Genomic DNA, 20,546 nt, shown 5'->3' on the forward strand with positions numbered 1-20,546 from the left:
ATGCCAATTATATCCTAATAAAACCACTGAAAAGCTCCTGGTCCTTGGGCACACGCCTTTGGGAGTCAGAGGCAGGCTGATCACTCTCTGAGTTAGAGGTCAGCCTGGTTTATAGAGTGAGTTCCAGGACAGTCAGGGTTATACAGAGAAACTCTGAATCAAATCAAAACAAAACAACAAAAGAAAAGAAGGAAGGAAGGGAGAAGGGAAAGAAAAGAAAAGAAAAGAAAAGAAAAGAAAAGAAAAGAAAAGAGCCAGGCAGTGGTGGCGCACGCCTGTAACCCCAGCACTCTGGGAGGCAGAGGCCAATGGATTTCTGAGTTCGAGGCCATTCTGGTCTAGAGTGAGTTCCAGGACAGCCAGGGCTATACAGAAAAATCCTGTCTTGAAAAAACCAAATCCAAAAAAAAACACCCCAAAAACAAAACCCAAAACAAACACCCAAAAAAAAAAAAAAAGACAAGAAAAGAAAAGAATAAAAAGAAAGAAAGAAAGAGAGCTTTTCTCCTGCCATCGTGCAGAGACGGAAGTTCAGGTGTGTTCAAGATTCGGCGTCACCTGTCACCCGCAATCCACCGCCATGGCCCAGGAAGGCATAGCTGCAGGAGGCATAATGGGCATCAACTCTGCTCTACAAGAGGAGCTGAAGGCCGCCCTCATTCACTTGGCCGAGCACGTGGCATACGTGAAGCTGCCAAAGCCTTAGACAAGCGCCCAGCCCACCTGTGTGCTCACATCCAACTGTGATGAGCCCATGTGTGCCAAGCTGGTGAGGGCACTGTGTACCGAGCATGAAATCAACCTGATAAAGGCTGATGGCAACAAGAAACCAGGGCACTGGGTAGGCCTCTCTAAGATCGAGCGAGAGGGGGAACCACGGAAGGTGACTGGTTGCAGTTGCGTAGTGGTTAAGGACCATGGCAAAGAACCGCAGGCCAAGGATGTCATCGAGGAATACTTCAAATGCAAGAAAGAAATAAATAAAATTTTGGCTCATTACAAAAAAAGAAAGGAAGGAAGAAGGAAAGAAGGAAAGAAAGAACGACGGAAGGAAGGGAGGGAGGGAGGATGCATGTGGTACTTAGCTTACCTGGCACACCTAGAAGGCTGGGGACATAGATGGGAACTCAGGTGTGATCCCGAGCTGGTTTGAACTCCGGCTCAACCACTTGTCCAGGTTGCGCAAGCCCACAGTGGGACATTTTCAGACAATCACTGCATGTCCTTACTTGGGAGACAGTGACGCCTGAGGCACGGTGTGCTAGTGTGGTTCTGGAGGTGTGAGCACCAGAGGACCTGAACATGCTGTGTCCTGGAGGGGCTGCGGTGGTTTGAATGTGTCCCCCAGAGTCCCTATGAAGGGACTTGGGGGATGGCACAGTTTGTAAAATGCTGCCTGTATAGGCATGCCTCCCTAGAACTTCTCCCTAGAAAGGCTGGGCGTGCTGGTATATTCTTGGGATTCCAGCCCTGAGAGGCAGAGACTGGCGAGTCTCTGGGGCTTGTTAGCCACTCAGTAAGTTCCAGAAGAGTGAGAGACAATTTCTCAAAACTAAAACCAAAACAAAACAAGAGGGATGGCTCTTGAAAAACACCCAAGGTTGGCCTCTGGTACACACACACACACACACACACACACACGCATGCACACACTCATGCACATGAACAGGAAGGGGAATCTAATTCCCCAAATATATATGCTAATGATATTTGGAAAGCTGGATCCCCTTTGGGAGCTAGTTAAGGCTAGGGTGTGGCCACTGTGATAATCTTAGTGGCCTTATGAAGAGAGGAAGGGAATTGCAGCTGCCACGCCTGGTTGCTGTCTCACCATGTGATGTCCTCACCATGTGCCAAATGCCTAGCAGATGACACAGCACATGCTCTTCTACTTCCCAGCCTCCAGAAACACTGGCCGAATAAACATCTATTCTTTATAATCTACTTGGTGTCAAGTACTTTGTTATAGCAACAGAAAACAGGCTAAGGCAAGCCTCCCCAAAGCCCCTGTCCTCGGAAGGTGTTACAGATACATGGGGCCTGTAGATTCCCTTTATAGGAATGAACTACCGCTGGCCTTGCTAATGTTTAAATAACAGTGTTGGAACCCCGAGAGATGGCTTAGAGCTTGCAGCCAAGCCTGACCTCAATTCCCAGAACCCACACAGTAGAAGGAGAGGACAGATTCTAGCAAGCTGTCCTCTGACCTTCACAGACACCACTGGACACGTACTCCTCCAGCAAATGTTTAAAAATCAAATAGCAGTTCACAAAGTTTATGGGAGTGATAGCCTCAGAGAGGGAGGCAGGAGCTGCCGGGTAGCTGTGGAAAGCTACTCTGCCCTATTCCACAGGAAGCCCAGGGATGAACGGTAAGAGAGGTGGCTATCCACACTTGGCGCTTAGCTGGAGTAGCATTAGGCTTTTAGTCTACACTTGAGTCCTACTTTTCTGGGGCCCTGAATCAGCAACTGTATCTAAAACCTGACCAGGGGTAGCCCTGAGTCTTGAGGCCTTGGTTATAAAATTAGTGAGTCAATGCCAGGCCCCTGGTGATGAGATTGGAGGGCAGAGGACACAAGGCCAGAGTGCCTGACATGGTGGTCTTGAAGGGACTCTAGCCAGCTTGAGCATGACAATCCTGACTCTGGAAGGCCTTGCCCTTCTCCCCCAACTGTTAGATTGCATTCCTAAAGGTAGCCCCCAAGGTCTATTCCCTTATTTGGCCACTTCTTCATACTGAGGCTAACTACCAAGGTCCAGCTATCAAAGAATTGAAGTTTAGTAATCAAAAGCCTTCTTTGACTCACCTAATTAACATCCCCAATTAAAATTAAACACCTCATCCTAACACAGGTTCCCCACTTTACCTTTATAAACCACCATTTGCCTGTGGGCCATGTCTGTCTCCTCTCTCTCCAGAGGCAGTCAATTGTCCCCCACTGGGACAAATATCCATATCTATCCCTTGTTCCCTTTCTCTTCTCTCTCAGCCTCTGTCTCCTGTCTTTGTCTTCTATCCCCTGCCCTTTGTCCCTCTTGGACAAATAAATCTCCTTTGTGGTAAGCATTTGGTCTTGGGGTATTTGAACCTGGTCCTTTCTGTCTCTGGAGGCCACTTCTCTGGAGGCCCCAGGGAGCTTTTCTTGAACTACTTCAGCAAACCCCAATGTGCTCATATTTCCAGGGTGTTCACCCTCAGAATCCCACTGCTCAACTCCTGAGGAAGGTGTTCTTTTCCACACAGTGACTCCACAAACGTCATTAAGACAATGGCATGCTAGGAATCAAACCCTGTTTGCCTAAGCCAGAAGTCTCCATGTCTCCCCATCCCTGGCCCCCTCATTTCTGTACTCCAATGCTGGCTTCTCTGTAATTCAGGCTCCCTGCATAGGATCCATCTAAATCTGAGGCTGGGAGCTTCCGTTTAATGTCCCAAGGGAGAAAAGGAGAACGAAGCATTGCTGGCCGTTCCAACTTCCAAGCCCAGAGCCTGTCTCTCAGGATGCCTGCTGTTGCCAAGAGAGAAGAAGCAGATGTCTTGGCAGTAGCTTCAAACACTTCCTGCCAAACCAGGGGAGAGCTTGTCTTCAGTCTAGCTGCAGCCAAGAGAGACAAGCCCCAGCCTACATTAGTCACAGGAAATGCTCACACACACAACGAGAGAGCATCTCAAACCTGGGAGGCCTGCTGCTCCCGGCAACCGGCCTCTCTTCAGCAGGATTTCAATGCTGACTGCAGAAGTTGCTTGGCTAGGCTGTGACAGCTTCAAGGGTCCAGCCTCTAGCCCCACCCTGCTGATAGACTTCCCAGGTCATCCCCCTTTTTCCCATGATGCTTTGCTCCGTGGCGTCCTTGTTTGGCAGGGAAGGAGACCGGCTAGGGAAGTTCTACCTTAACGCTCTAGGTTTATCATTTTAGTTTTTTAGGGGATTAATAAAATGCACACAGCGTAACGTTCACCATTCTAACCATTCCCAAGTGTCCTGATTCGGTTGTATGTAGTACATTCACCAGACGGTGCAACCATCACCACCACCCATTTCCAGAACATTTTGCCACTGCAGGAGGCTGCTTACACTCAAGAAGAAATTTCTTCTCATTCCTCCCTCCCCTAGCCTCTGGTAAGTGGTCTCTCATCTCTCAGTCTACAGCTTTTCCATGGTTTATGTAATTCATATAAACAATATTCTATAGCACGGCTTCATTCACTCAGCATAGAGTTCCCAAAGTTCATTCATTCTTTAGCTACTATACCTGATGTACTTTATGACCGAATAGTACTCTGTTGTATGGATATACCACATTGTCTTTATTCACCCATTGGTTGGTGGGCATTTGGGCTATTTCTACTTATAGGTTATTATGAACAGTGTTATGAAGTTTTTGTATGTTTCATTTATTCAAACACTTGTCTTCAATGATCTTGCCTATATAACTTAGCTGTGGGATTGCTGGGCCATTTCATTTCTATTTAGAAGTCCTGATGAAAGTTTTAAGAACCACCAAACCCGGGCTGGAGAGATGGTTCAGCGGTTAAGAGTTCCGACTGCTCTTCCAAAGGTCCTGAGTTCAAATCTCAGCAACCACATGATGGCTCACAACCATCCGTAATGAGATCTGACGCCCTCTTCTGGAGTGTCTGAAGACAGCGACAGTGTACTTACATATCATATATAAATACATCTTTAAAAAACAAACAAATAAAAACCCACCACCAAACCAAGCTAGGTTTAATCCCTACACTCAGGAAGCAGAGACAGGTGCATCCCTGAGTTCGAGGCCAGCCTGGTCTACAGAGCAAATTCCAGGACAGCCAGGGCTACACAGAGAAACCCTCTCTCAGGGGAAAAAAAAATCATCATCAAACTGTTTCCTTTTCTGGGTTGTTTTTCATGTTCTTAATGATGAAGTTTGATGCAGAAGAGTTCTTGATTTGATCAGGTTTTATATTTTTTTCTCCTTTGAGCTGATTGTGCCTAGCATGCACAAGGTCCTAGCACTGCATAAAATAGGCACGACGGTTTACACCCATAACCCAGGACTTCGAAGCAAGATGTGATAATCAAGGTCATGCTTGACCACATAGCAAGGCTGAGGCCAGCCTGAGCTATGTGAGGGCCTGCCTAAAAAAAAATCGAGTTTCATAGATGTACAAGTTTATATCTGAATTCTCAGATCTGCGCGTGGTCCTTGTGCCAGTACCTACTGATTTCATTAGTCTAATTTCGTGGTAAGTTTTGAAATCAGGACGTATAAGGCCTTCAACTCTGTTCTTTGTCAAGCCTGTGTTGGCTGTTCAGAGTCCCTTGCAGTTCTCTTTATTTCAGTCCTCTGGGACAAGGTTTCATTCTGTATCCCAGACTGGCCTGGAACTCAGGGTCCAGCCTCCAAAATAGTGGCATTAGGTTTGCGTCACTGTGCCTGGCTCCATACATTTTAAGGTCAACCTTTCTGTTTCTTCCTTTCTTCCTTCTTTCCTTCCTTCCCTCCCTCCTCCTCTTCCTCTTCCTCCTCCTCCTCCTTCCTTGGTTTTTTTGAGACAGGGTTTCTCTGTGTAGCCCTGGCTGTCCTGGAACTCATAGACCAGGCTGGCCTCAAACTCAGAAACCCACCTGCCTCTGCCTCCTAGAGTGCTGGGATTAAAGGTATGCACCCCCCCCCCCCCGGCTTCTTTTCTTTCTTCTAAGGTCACTGAGATTTATATATGGATGGCATTGTCCTGTATATCAAATTGAAGGTTATTGCCTTCCAACAAAATTAAGCCTTAAACAATTTAGATTTATTCATTCAATTGTTTTATGTGTATAAATGTTTAGCCTGAGTGTATTGTATGTCATGGTCACCATGTGCATGCAGTGCCATCAGAGGCCAGTAGAGGGCATAGGAGCACTTGGGACTAGAGTTACAGATGGTGTGAGCTGCCCGTGTGGGTGCTGGGAATTGAACCTGGGTCCTCTGCAAGAACAACAGTGCTCTTAATGTCTGTGCCGACTCTCTAGCCCCAATGTTAATTAAGACTTTCAACCCATGACTGTGTGTGTGTGTGTGTGTGTCTGTGCACATGCACGCATGTGAGATGTGGAAGCTTATATTGGGAGTCTTCCCCAATTGTTCTCTATCTTACTCTTTTTGAAGCAGTCTCACAATCAACTCCAGAGCTCACTAATAAAGGTCTTCTCCCGGCCAGCTCAGCTGGAGATGCCTTGTCTCTGCCTTCCAAGGCTGGAGTTGCCGGTGGGTTGCCACACCCACAGAGCACTTGGTGGGGTTTGGGATCTTAACTCTGGCTTTAGTAGTTGACACATCATGTTCCCAATCATCAATGACGTTTAATGGTCTCCAGTGGATAAGTCTTTAACTTTCTAGGCTAAATTTACTTCTGAGTATTTTATTTTGTGAACATTACAGAAAGAAAGCATGGAATTACTTTCTTAATTTTCTTTCTACATTGTGTATAGATATATGCCTGACTTGGATGTTTTTATTATATCTTTTGGCTCCATGGAATTAATTTATTAGCTACCATAATTTTCTCTGTCTGAATGAGTATTTTTTACGAGTGTCTGTCTACATGTAAAATCACATCATCTGCAAAAAGAACACTTTTACTGCTCCTTTAGCCTTGTGGGTGCCTTTCATCTCTTCTTGCCTAATCGCTCTGGCTAGAACTTCTGGTCTTGTTGCTGACCTGGATGTATGCCTGGTGTGTGTGTGTGTGTGTGTGTGTGTGTGTACCTGGGGTGTGTGTGTTGGTTAGGGTTTCTGTTGCTGCAATGAAAATATCATGACCCAAAAGCAAGTTGGGGAGAGACGGGCTTATTTGGCTTCCAGATCATCATCCGTCATTGGAGGAGGTTGGGACAAGATCTCGAGGTTGGGACAGGATCTCAAGGAGGGCTGTTACCTGGAGGCAGGAGCTGATGCAGAGGCCATGGAGAGGTGCTGTTTACTGGCTCGCTCCTCATGGCTTGCTCGTCCTCCTTTCTTATTAGAACCCAGGACCACCAGCCCAGGGATGACACCACCCACAATGGGCTGGGCGCTGGGCCCTCCCCCATCTATCGCTAATCATGAAAATGCCCTGCAGCTGGACCTTATGGAGGCATTTTCTCAATTAAGGTTTGATAATTCTAGTTTGTGTCAAGTTGACATGCAAAACCAGCCAGTACAGTGTGTGTGTGTGTGTGTGTGTGTGTGTGTGTGTGTATGAGAGAGAGTGGAGGAGGGAAAGGGAGAGGGAAGAGGGAAAGTGAGAGGGAGGAAATGGAGAGGGAGGAGAGGCAGAGGGAGGAGAGGGAGGTCAGGACTCCATCAAACACTCTTCTGCCTCTTGTGATCCCTCTGTGGCCTTCAGGGTGGCTTCCACCCCTGCTCACTCTCCTGCCTTTGGCAACACTAGTCCCATTTCTGCCTGCCATTTCCTCAGAAAATACCCCATGTTTACAACTGAGAATGTTGAGTTCTTACAACTCAGAAGCTTGTGGGCCTAGTTTATGCAGCTCTGTCAGTTGGCATGAGTTCTGGGCCTTTCCTCACTTCCCGGAACATACAGACATAAGATTCATCTTAAGTGCTGGGGAACATGCTGGAAGCCTTTAGACGATTTTAGAGGCCAGGTTTGCTGTCTTAATCTGCCTGGAACAGGACAAATAAATCCCCAAACCCTCCAGCCTGATTTGGCAGAAGAACCAAAGGCAGTCACCGAATCACAGGTATTCCTGAGGACCTGACCCGTGGCAGGTGGCACCTGCTGACAGTCTGTAGGAACAAACAAAACCAAACTGAAACCCCATCTCCTTCAGCTAGAGGGGGCCAGATGTGCCCAACCCCTGAGCCAAGTACCTCTGTGAAGGCAGTGGCTGGAGACCCATGTGCTGCTTAGAATACAAAGGCAGAGTGAGCCCAGGGCAGTGCTCAGTACCTTCCCACTGGAGACATGAGAGTCACATCATAGACAAATCCTCACGGAGGTTCCCCGCCCTGCTCTGTGATGAGGCCAGAGTCTACCTTGCAGATCCTTAGAACTGGCACTAAATGGCACCCAGAAGCCCTTGACAAAATCACCACAGTAAGATATATGCATATCTTCTCTCAGATATGATGGGTCAAGTAATCCAGAATAAATAAGAATACAGAAACCCTGGGAACTGTAACTAATAAATTTGAAACTATATATTCCCCCCAAACAAGGTATAATTTAGGGAAATTTAAAATGAATTACAAAGGGATGGCAAAACTAAGGAGAGGACATGGGAAACAAAGATAAACACATAAATGTTACCCGCATTTAAAATAATTTATTATATTTTAAATGAGAAATAAAACTTCAAATTTATACTTGTTGAAAAATTAACAAAAATGAGAATGATAAATGATTAAGCCAATAGGAGGTGACCCAAACTGTGCTTTGATGGATAGAAGAAAATATTGGGTGCTGACGAGGTGGCTTTATAAGGTTAAGGCACATATACAAATAAATAAATCTAAATAAAAATAGAAAAAATACTAATATATACATGTAAAACTCAAACTATCTGCTTTTTTTAAAAAAATATCTATCTATCTATCTATCTATCTATCTATCTATCTATCTGTTTGAGAAAGGGTCTCACTATGTAGTTCTGGCTGTCCTGACTCTATACTCACTCTATAGACCAGATTTATTATTGTTAATTTTTGTTTTGATTTTTGAGACAGGGTTTCTCTGCCTGTCTGTTCTGGAAGTCTCCCTGTAGATCAGGCTGGCTTTGAACTCACAGGTAATCGACCTGCCTCTGCCTCCTGAGTGCTGGCATTAAAGACAAGATAGGTGACAGATAGGAGGGCTTGGCAGAGGGCTTCGTTGGTGATTTTCTTGACATGCAAGTGCATAAGTCTGGTTATAATACTCAGGAGCTCACTGGCCAGCCAGCCCCGTTGAGCTGTGGAGTTTTAGGCTCTGTGGGAGACCCCGATTCAAAAAATAAATGTAGGGGATGATTGAGGATGGGCATACAGGACCTGGCCTCTAAAAGCATGGACACACTCAGATACAAGCACACACATTTATTAAGTCCATATTCCATAATCAATATGCACTCACTCACTCTCTCTCTCTCTCACACACACACACACATGCATGTACACACACATACACACCTTTACATACATTTAAAACAGAAAGAACTGTGACATTCATTTCTTGTAGATATAAGTGCTAAAAGAAAGAATTAAAAACAAAAGCCCTAGACTGAAAACTATTGATAGTACAAACTCAATTTTAAAGTTATAGAAGAAGAATGTAAACTTTTGAAGTCTAAAGAAGAGGATGCTTTTCTAGAAAAATATAAAGGTTAAAAGCTAACTAGAAAAGAACTAGAAAAAGACACGAGGGGCTGGAGAGATGGCTCAGCAGTTAAGAGCACTGACTGCTCTTCCAGAGGTTCTGAGTTCAATTCCCAGCAACCACATGGTGGCTCACAACCTTCTGTAATGGGATCTGATGACGTCTTCTGGTGCATCTGAAGAAGGCTACAGTGTCATAGACATAAGATAAATAAATCTTTAAAAAAAGACATGAAATTAATATCCATTGAAGAAGCAGGTAAATATTGATAAGCTGAGGGAGGGTGGGGGGAGCCCAGACAGCTTGGTAGAGCCCTCACCACAGCTTGGTATTTTCTGGAAAGCTCACTCTGCTATCCTGATCCCCACATGAGCCTGGGAGACCGTATTCTTGAATTCAGGCTCTCAAACTTGCTCCCTAAACTTAGGACCCTCGAGCCTTAGATCTAAGGGGGGTCCTCAGGACTAGCTCAAATGCCATGGCTGGTGGCAGGGTGGGTATGATTTTAGGCAGGAGCAACAGCAGGAGCCTGCCTCTTATTTATTAGCAACAATAATGTCCCAGGCAGAAAGTAGGGGACAGGAAATGACTTGCTTAGCTTTGTCCCTTGTAACCATGAGACGAAAGAAAACAAAGCACAGTGAAGCACACACTTCTTTTTCGTCATTGTCAGCAGCTGAGTGAGTGCTGCTTGGGAGGGAGAGACAGCGACTTCATTACACACACACACACACACACACACACACACACACACACACACTTTGCTGTTCTCATAGCAGTGAACAGTCTGAGATCATGCAGTTGACATTCTTTGTTTCCTACACATCACACAGCTAGACTTCCTAGATGTTAACAAGGCCCAACACTGAATCAAAAGGGTGGTCTGTAACTTCATAGCCCACTTCAGGGACCGGTGTGTGTGTGTGTGTGTGTGTGTGTGTGTGTGTGTGCATGGGTGGGTGGTGATGAGGGCTTCTCTCCCAGGATGGCCTTTTTTCAACAGCCATGTGGCCTAGGCTCCTGCGATTTACTAAGGTGCTTCAGGGAGAACCCTGGGCACGGCTTCCTCACCAGAGACCCTTGACTGTTTAGGATAACACAGGACAACTTGAGGAAGCAATGGAAACTGGAAATCTCACACAGAGACAAACGCAGCTGGTGTCCAGGGCTTCTAGGCCCACTGGGGATTTTGCCCCTGAATTTCTCCAGGGGATTCTAGAGACTTCTATTCTCCCATAGATGTCCATAGCTCTTTCCTTCTGTGTGGTTGTCTCTGGGACAAGAGTCCTGACCACCACCAGGAAGATGTTTGCTGAGTCTTACCTAAATCCCAGATGAGGGACAGCACAGAGTTGGGGCAGGGTATAGGGAGGCGGGGCTAACCTCTAGGAGTGGCAGCTGTCTTCTGAGTTAAGAGATCTCCTCCTAGTGGTACCTTCCTAAATTTATGCTTGCAGATAGATTGTGTGTGTGCTTTATAGGTGTGTATACATGCAGGTGTATGTGCACCCACTGGGAGCTCATATTTAGAGGTTGACTTCCACCCAAGATATGGGTGTCTTCCACAATCATTCTCCACCTTATTTCTTGAGACAGTGTCACTAAACTTAGGGCTCACCAACTTGGCTAGATTCCCTCCCTTTGAGCTCCGGAGACTTGCCCGTTTGTGCCTCTCCAATGCTTGGCACTATAGGCTCACACTGCTATACCTGTTCTATTTTTGTTTGTTTAAAAAAACAAAACAGAACAAGTCCTTAAAGAATGTTTTTATTTCCCTCCAGCCCCGCTCACTCCAGCCATATTTTTTTAATGTATGTGGGCACACTGTCACTGCTTTTACACACAGAAGAGGGCATCGGATACTCATTACAGAGTGTTGTGAGCCACCATGTGGTTGCCGGGAATTGAACTCAGGACCTTTGGAAGAGCAGTCGGAGCTCTCAACCGCTGAGTCATCCCTCCAGCCCCCATACCTGCTTTTTATATGGGTGCCGGAGATCTGAACTTAAGCCCTTTGCCAAACTGAATCATTTCTCCAGCCCATTTTTAGATAGATGTTTATATTTTAGAGCATTCTTAGGTTTACAGAAAAACTACAGACAGTACAGACTTCCCGTAGTCCACAGTCTTCTGGCTTCCCCTCCCCCAAATGCATAGCGTCTCCTCTGTGGACACTCTGCTGTAAAGAATGACCAGTGATCCTATACAGCACCACTCATCCTTCCTCCCCCTTGACCCTTTGGTGACCAGTGATGTTCTGGGGCCCTGTAGTATCCCTCTGTGTGCTACCGAACTGGCACAACTCAGTCCTGTCTCTCAGACGGTACTTTGCAATATGCGCGAGATGCTCTCCCAACCTTTCAAGGCCTCCTAGTGCATCTCCTCACAGTACTAATGCTATCCCACTGCCTGGGTACCAGTCTTCATCCATTCACTCCGGGAAGGGCAGTCTGATTGCTTCCATGTTTGAGCAATTAGGAGTAAAGCTAAAGCTGTAAACACTGGGTTAGCGTGCAGACTAGGATCTTTCAACTCCTCTGGGTAAGTACCAACGTGCACAATTGCTGGATCCGCTGGGGTCGGCTTGGCTCCGGACCGTGGTTCCTCTTTGAACAGCTTTGCAGAGTCAGGGTTTAAAAGCAGTAAAAGCTCCCCCCCCTCCCCCTCCATTTAAAGCCAGGAGTTTGGAGCATCTGAGTGAATGTTGACGGCATGCTCACATTCAAACCATTTCCCTGCTCGCTCCCTCGCTGCTCCGGAATGTAAATGTTTCCTCATGCTGCTGGCAGTTGGGTCTCCCCCCCCCCCCACCTCTCAGCCCCCCAACAGCTCCCATCTGCTTTCTGCCCACACCACAGTTTTACCCTTTCCAGATTTCCACACAAATGCAATCTTGCAATGCATTTGGGGTCTGGCTTCTTTGGCTTCACAAGTTTTTGAGGTCCACTTTGCCACTGTCACTGGAAACTCTTCCTCTCCATGCTGAATGGCGTTATACCATATATGGATACACCACAGTATATTCACCCATTAACCCGAGGGTATTTGAGTTGTTTCCTGTGGACAGGAAACTGTGGAGAGTAACACTGCCCTGACCATCCGTGCCCAAGTATTTGCGTGGAGACTCCGGAAAGGATGGGATGCTAGTTCTGCTCCCCGGTGGGAGCAAAGCATGGAGGAGAAACATGGGGGCTGGGGGGTGGGTGGGGATCCACGGAGGAGGCAGCTGCCTTCTGCCAGTGGCACCCAGCCTACAGCTCTGAACAAAAGGTCAGGGGCTGGGAGAGAGAGGAAGATGTTTATTCATCTCCATGGAGCTGGGAGAGCTCTCTTGTCTCCTTTGTGGGGTGAGCCGGGATGAGGTCGCCACTCCCACCACCCTGCTGTTATTACCGAGTCTCATCAGAATGGCCGGTTTCCAGCATGTTCCTTCTACCCTGCTTCCCACATGCTCCATGGCCTACACCCAAACAGCATGATCCCAGCCTCGGTGGGCCTCGGTGGCGGTGTGTCAGGCTGCCATTTTCCAAGGTTCCTGAGTCATGGTAAGGCAAGGGAAGCCTGTCACTACCCAAGCCGGCAGACCATCTCAGGGGAGCTGAATGGCAGTTATGAGATGAGACATTTAATGCGGTGGGCTCCTTCCTCTCAGTCACATCTGTGCTCCACAGCACCCCCCCCCCCGACCCCCAGCTTCCCTTCCCATCCAGTATCTGGTCCTCCCCTTTAGGGATTTTTCAGTCCAGCAGGCCTGGGTTCGAATCCTCGGCTACTTGGACAACCAGAGAGAAGTTCATGGGCGCTGTAGACCAGCTGGGGCAGAAGTGAGGTCACTGTTGGGTGTCTGCTCAGTATCTCTATAGCCTTGGGTGCCGGGGAAACAGGTGGACAAGAAACCTGTTGTCCTTCTTTCTCATCTAAGAGCATGGCCCTCTGGGACCTAAAGCCCTTGTCAGGGGAAGTCAGTAAAGTGGCCATTAAACCAAAAATAAAAAGAGAAGCAGACCCAGGGGAGGCTATGAGCCTATGCTCCAGAGGCAGGAAACCAGTGTGGGCCAGCCAGTGCTGAGGCGGTAGCATATGGCGCGTATGGCCATCATGCGCTGGAAGCCCTAGGCTCTAGCCTCCAGCCCTCCCTGACTTTCTCAGAGGATGGCGAGCTGGCTGGAGGGATGTTCAGGAGGCAGCTGCTGGGGAAGGCTGAGCCACGCAGAGTCACACAAGGACAATGTTCTGGATGGCAGGTAATGCTCCGTAGAGGTGTCCCCTGGCTGTGCTGCCCTATAGGAAGGCAGGCAGGCAGACAGGCAGGCAGGCAGGCAAGCATGTCACCGTCTCCACCATTAGCAGAGACATCTTTGTGAGCTCTTTGGAGCAGGAGGCACAAGGAATAGACACCAAAACTGGAGGTTCACGCACAGAACCTGACAGCACCAGGACCCAGGATGAGACAAGAGGGAAATGGATCCTGTCTGCCCCAAGGTCAATTGTGAGTGCCAAATGCTTGGGACAGGAAAGGAGTATAATGAGTTGAAGAGCGTCTCCCCAAATTTTAAGACTACCCAGAAGCTGTGATTCAGTTATAGGTGATTGTGAGAAACCCAACCTGTCATGGGTTGTAGGTACTAGACTTTGCTACTTTAGAGCAGCAAGCTTCTGTGATCCCAACCTGACCACCTCTCACCAAAGTGCTGTGAGTCACATGAGAATTGTCAACTGTTTGTGTTACTTCTCTATCAGTCCCTGGTCACCTTTCTCCTGACTCCATAGGGTAGAGTTGGGTAGTGGTGGCTCAAAACAACAGGTTGCACTCCATGGGGACATCCAAGGCTGGAGCTGGGAAGCTCAGCTTTCTGCATCATGCCTGCTCATGGCTGGCGTCAGCCTGTGGGGAGACAGATGCACTGGGAAGTGCCTGCCACCCGGGCAGGAGATACACTGGTGACTTTGTGGTCCTCTTTTGAGGGATGCGTAAAGCCGGGTGGTGTGTGAGCTGGAAAGCGAAGCCAAGCCTTCCACATCAGCCTGGCGCTGGGCAGCGGTTTGTAGACACCAAGCCCAGGTGATAGCTGGGAACGAAGAGCAGCAGGACTTGGCTGTGATTAGCTTCTGCTGCAAGGGCTCTAGTCTCAGAGCAGATCCTTGCGCACATGGGAATGAACAGAGATGCCGAGAGAGTCCCTCTAGGCAGCAGAGCCCAGGAGGCCAGCCTGGCCAGGATTAGCCCTAGAACTGGGACTTTCCAGAACTGTCCCAAGTTCATGATGTTCTAAGAACAAGGATGGGAGGAAGGGAGCTGCGGATGCAGCCGCTGGCAACACTTCCTGCCCACGGAAACCCATAATAGCCCCAGAGAAACACACACTGCCGTCCGGCCTTCCCTTTCTCTTGCTTGGAGATATTAGAGCTGCAGGCTCCCGAGGAGTCAGTCCTCAGAACAGAACAGCCGTTGGTCCATCCTCAAGAACTTAGACTCCAATTCAGTCCTAAGAATTCAAACCAAAGTGCGGGGAAGAGAGGCTATGGGTGGCTCAGACTGCACACATCTGAGAATCCCTGAGAATCCGTTTGCTCTGCAGTGGGTGGCAGCCTGCAGAGCTGTATGCTATCGAACCCTGGATGAAGCAGTACCTTGGGGTGCAGGGGCCCAGGGCTAGCCATTAGGCGGAGCATGCCTGAAATCATGGTTGTTCCCGCCCTCTGCGGTACCCAAGGTGAGGATTTGGAGGGAAGGGGTCCTCCTCCTACACAGGGCTTGTCTGGGTGATTACTGGCCAGAGGCTCCACTGGGCCTGGATTTCTGGGCCCTCTGTCTCTGTCTACACAGTGGGTAACACTAGACTCCCTAGACTCCTTCCTTTCTCCTAGCTCCAGCTAAGAGACAGCCTGGAGGGCCATGGCAGAGTTAGCAGACATTTTGTACCTTCCCTGGTTAGAGAGAGAAGAGAGAGAGAGAGAGAGAGAGAGAGAGAGAGAGAGAGAGAGAGAGAGAGAGAGACAGAGAGAGAGACAGAGAGACAGAGGAGAGACACACAAAAAGAGGCAGAGAGACAAAAGAGAGAGGCAGGGCAAGAGAGGGGAAACAGACACACACAGAAACACACAGATAGATAGACAGACACACAGAGACAGAGACAGACAGAGAGAAACACACACACACACAGAGAATAAGAGACATAGAGTATCTTTCCTGGTTATAAAAGACTATCCTAGCCTCCATCACAAAGAAGGAGAGAGAGAGAGAGAGAGAGAGAGAGAGAGAGACAGACAGACAGACAGACAGACAGAGACAGAGAGACAGAGACAGACAAAGTGGAAGAGACAGAGGTGAGGAGAGAGACGGGATAGACAGAAACATGGAGGCAGAGTCATACACAAAAACAGAGACAGACACACCAGACACACCGAGAAACATACAGATAGTCAGAGACATAGAATACCTTCCCTGGTTACAAATGACAATCCCTCAGGTGGATTTCTGAGTTCGAGGCCAGCCTGGTCTACAGAGTGAGTTCCAGGACAGCCAGGGCTACACAGAGAAACCCTGTCTGGACCCCCCCCCCCCCCCCAAAAAAAAGACAATCCCCTCTACACACACACACACCACCTCCACCACCTCCACCTCTACCACCACCACCTCTACCACCACCACCACCACCACCTTTTTTCCGTCAGCTCATGAATACCCTCCCAGGCATGAATAAGAACACCACCGAAATTCTGGCTTTGTCCACACAAACTTTACTGGATAACTGGGAGACAGTTTGGCTGTTGTCCACAGACCAGTGATCAAAATAAGTCATGATTGGAAAAATGCTATCTGTGGGGCAAACAACCACGCCAGGATGTCCCAAAAGCTCCACAGCAGACAAGTCCCCACTAGTGGGCAAAACCACACTAGACAGTGGTAGGTCAGGTCAGGTAGTGTTAGGGACCCCAGGTGGGGATCAGTCCATGGTCATCCAAGCCCTGACACACCCATGGCTCCTATGTCATCTGTCACCCAAAGCAGGTGCAAGGTGTGTATGAAAGAGGTAGAGAGCTGCTAGCCAAGGCACGGAGGAATGGCGATAAAGGGAGAAGGGTCCAAAGACGCCCAGGGACACAGTAGGGTGGCTCCACACAAGACCAGGCCACGTGAACTATCCTTTGCAGTCAGTGAGGAAGGGGCTTCTGGGCACCGGGCTGAGAGCTAGGCACCGAGAGATGGAGGGGGTGAAGGCCCGCTGGTGAAAGGGGCGTAGAGTTGGGGTGGGGGCTATCTAGAGTCAGTTCTAGGCTCTGGGGAGACCCTTAACCTAGTAAAGCAGGGTCCTCTGGTCCTCTACCTAGAACCGACCGGCTATGTCCACTCATTCAGCCTGGGCGGGTGGCCTGCTCAGAACCAGGCAGGTGCCAAGGGACATGGTGAGATGAAAGACAGACCAGACTACTCCTAGTCTGATCCAGTAGGTCTTCCTACAGGGTAAGAGCTGGGGACCCAAGACACTGAAGGCAACAAACAATTGAACTGTGCCACTCAGGGACTCCGGAAAGGGACTCTTGGTCCCAACTGGGCCCTTCTAATGCCTCTGTGAAGCACAAATGGCTCCGTTTTGTAAACAAAACAAAACAAAACAAAACCTAAGTGTTTCATTTAAAAAACCCAGTTCCTGACACAAAGAATATACTCTAACGTTCTTTGTTCCACAAAACACCATCTAGTGGAAGGCACAGGGTTGCCCTGGGGCACAGCTCCTTCTCCCTCAAGGTGCCTCCACTGGAGAAAGGCTAGAAAGTAAGTTCAGATCCTGAAGGCAGACCAGGCCTCAGAGCCTCAAACCCCATGGGCTGAAGTCTGGGAGGTGCTAAGATGTACTCTGTTGAAAGCCACATCCAAAGGGCCATGGGCTGGCCAGGCTGGTGGAAAGGTGGTGGAAGGCTTGGGGTCCTGCAAGCCCTCGGTGCCCTAGAAAGGCAAGTTGGGCCTACGTTCTCTTCTTAGCATTGGAAGCCAGGAGAGTGAGAAGGGACTTGGGCCAGGGCAGTCTGGAGAGCTGGGCTATCTTCAGAACAACCTTGGCGCCCTAGCAGCTATGTCAAGGAGAGAGGCCAGAGTAGCCTGTCTCAGGTACATCTTTAGCCCAGCCTAGCCTCAGGATAAGCACTCCTTCCCATGCTGAGCTGGCAGAGGCAGTGGGCACAAGTATGTGGAAGATGTCCTTTCCCTTGATGGGGCTGAGGGGGACACTGTCCTCTGATCTCAAGACAAGCCTCCTCTTCACAGCCCACTGCGTTGATTCCTACAGTGTTTCCAGCTCTTCCTTCTGCAGAGAGTCCTTGTCCATCCCGTAGGCCAGGAGAAAAGGAAAGGATGTGGTACTGGGACTGGGCGGTCCAGAGTTCCACCTCTATTGGTGGTCCCTGCCTTGCAAGCAGAACCCACATATTCACATGCAGGCCTCCTCCCGAGGCCCAGTGCAGGTGGAAGGGCAGGGCTGTGGGGATGTCAGAAGAGGCTGGGGGAGTCTTGGGCAAGTGTGTCATGGTCCCGGATATACTGCAAGATGTCCATTTCATCCATAGCTTGGATCTGCTGCTGCTGCTTCTGTGGTCCAGCCCCAGTTTCTGACGGGCCCACTGACGCGGGCAGCACTGGTTTCCTGGGCAAGGCTGGTTTAGCTGGGACTAGAGGCTTGGGTTTAGTTGGGGGCTTGGGTTTTGGTTCAGATCCCAGGTTCAGAATCTGGTCCAGGTCCTCTTCAACTCTAGAGAAGCAAGGAGAACAGTCTTGGCGTGACTATATCCACAAAGGAGCAAGAGCCTGGAGCCCCACCATTCCCAACATGGGAGCTGAGAAAGCTACCAGCTTGCCTTATCCTACCAGCACTGAGGAGAAACCCAAGGGCAGGTCTTTCTGACCCCCCACCTCCACAGCAGCCAGAGTAGATAGAGCCAGTCCCTTAGTGGTGACACCACATCAAACCTGCTGGTGTCTTCAGGGGACTTGCCTCCCAGACCCTTAGAAGTAACTACCTGCTACCTGATACCAGACTCCCAGTATTTTCCAGAGCACCTCAGAGTCATTATCTGTCTCCTAAATCCCTATTTCAGGAAAGGACATATATATGTCTCTTATTTTGCAGACAGGAAGCTGCAGTCCAAGAGCCTGGTGGCTCAATGAGAGGTCACTAGATCATAGTTATGCCTGGGTCACAACAAGGATGTCTGACCTAGGAGACCCAACATGGAGCTAAATCAACTCCATCCAGAGACACGGTAAACACTGGATTCTGAGCTGCCGTGGGAAGGGGTCTGCTGGCCTCCCTGTATCTTCGAGTCACCCGAGTTCTAGATAGAGCCCTGTGAAGGCTGCAGTGGGCTCTCCAAGCCAGTGCTCTCCAAGATTGGGTCATGTGAGTCTGGAGCAATGACTCAGCAGCTGAGAGCACTGGCTCTTCCAGGGGACCCAGGTTCGATCCTCAGCACTCACACGAGGTTCACAACTACCTGCAACTCCAGTCCAAGGGAATCCAATCCCTCTGCTGGCTTCTGAGAGCACTGTACACACTATGCTCAGATACACAGCAGGCAAAACATTCACACACACAAAGTAATGAAAAAAATGTCTAGGTGATAGCAAGTCCTAGATTGCCCATAGGCTGATGGGATGGGGAGGCTTTAGAAGAAACTGGCAAGGAGAGTGTGTCTGGGGACTGAGGAGTCTGACCAATGGCCCACTGCTCACCTGTTCTTAGCCTAAGGGAGCTTGCATTGGGAGTCCCCACCGGAGGAGCTATCTCAGAACCAGATGTGCAAAACACAGCCTCCATTAACACATTCTCCCACGGGCCTACTCAGCACTGTGGCGAATCCTACAGGCCAGGTGCTTCTGCCTTCCTTAGTTTATTTGATTCTTTCAAAGCACTGTCTGTGAGCAGATACAGGCCTTATTTTACAGAGGTGCAAACCGGGCTAATGCAAGATGAAGGGCCCTATCTTGGGCTCCATCCATCGCTAGGATGAGGATAAAGTATCTGACCTATAGGTGGCTGGCTCTCTTCACCTTCCCGGGTACTGCTACATGGAGGCCCCTTCTCCAGCTTCAGTATGGGGCCATCCCTTGTGGCGATGGTTATCTCCACAGCACAGTCATAGGAAGCAGACAACCTGGGGGCCACTCAGCACCCCCATCTCCTGGAAGGGGAGGAGGAAGGGAGTCCTTAAGTGCTGTCCAGCAGCTGTGAGCAGGACTGGCTTCTACATTGGCTCTGTCAGCTCCTGAGGGGACGGCCTCAGGCCACTCCACCTCTCTGGCTCTCCCAGTCTCTGCCTATCTGTAAAGGAGGGGTGTTCTTGTTCCTCTCACCTCACAGGGATCCCCACAACCACCAAAGACAACAGCACACAGGAGGTGCCTCAACAGTCTAACGGAATACCACACTTATTGCCCCGGACAGACAGCTGAGGAGCGTTAAACAGAGCAGGCGTCGGCTGTAACAGAGTGAATGCTGTGTTCCTCCCACAGGGCACCCCAACCCAGCTGGACAGAGAGGATCTGACAGTGACAGGGGTCAGGAAGCAGTCCCTTGATGGCCGGGGAAGGGTGTGGCCAGAGAAGATTGGAACGGGTTCTAAAGGAAAAGGAGAAATAGCAGGATCCTCAAGAGGGAAATGACAGAGCGCAAAGGGCAGTGGGAATGAAAAGCAACGTGATGAAGGCTCTCTGCCCCTGATCGCATGTCCTTATCGTACGGCCCCAGCAGGGCTGCGGTGGGGGAGGGGAGGGGCATGGACAGAGGCGCTTTTGGTCTGAACAATAGTGGCAGCGTGAAAGAGGTCTGAGTGAGCCTAGAGCGGGTCCCAGAGAACTGCCTGCCAGGCACCAGCTGCTTGGGGGCTCTGGATTGTCCTGCCTGATTTCTGAGGTGACTGAGGCATTCAGAGCCTGCTTGGGGGGTAAAGAAGTAAACAAAAAGTCTCAGACAGAGGGAATGGGTGGGCTAGCGTCTAGAAAGACCGGCCCCTGTTGGGAGATGCTGGGGGTGTCACCCGTGGGAAGACTGTTCCCGCCAGTCTCGGCTCCAATGTGTAGCAGTTCTCTCCAGGCAGCCGTTGTCTCCTGACTCACTGGGTCAGGGGCTTGCTACCTTTCCGTTCCCTTACAGGACATCAAAGGTACCCACGAGAAGCTCAAAGGTTCAGAACTATCTTCAGAGTTCTTTAGGGAAGTTGAACA

General features: G+C 49.3%; 1 protein-coding gene and 1 pseudogene across 1 annotated transcript in view; one reads left to right on the plus strand and one right to left on the minus strand.

Moving 5' to 3' along the window:
* The first annotated feature begins 580 nt into the window (after nucleotides 1-580).
* On the plus strand, nucleotides 581-973 carry LOC127687973 (40S ribosomal protein S12-like; annotated as a pseudogene).
* A 15,073-nt stretch (nucleotides 974-16,046) lies between these two features.
* The window catches only part of Hs1bp3 (HCLS1 binding protein 3), a 29,820-nt gene continuing 25,320 nt past the window's right edge, over nucleotides 16,047-20,546 (minus strand). The window contains exon 7 of the mRNA XM_052186140.1: nucleotides 16,047-18,075. Coding sequence (XP_052042100.1) covers nucleotides 17,817-18,075 — 259 coding nt within the window. The 3' untranslated portion in view covers nucleotides 16,047-17,816. The remainder of the gene's footprint in view (nucleotides 18,076-20,546) is intronic.

The sequence above is a fragment of the Apodemus sylvaticus genome, chromosome 6 (genome assembly GCF_947179515.1).
Source record: "Apodemus sylvaticus chromosome 6, mApoSyl1.1, whole genome shotgun sequence".
Classification (NCBI taxonomy): Eukaryota; Metazoa; Chordata; class Mammalia; order Rodentia; family Muridae; genus Apodemus; species Apodemus sylvaticus.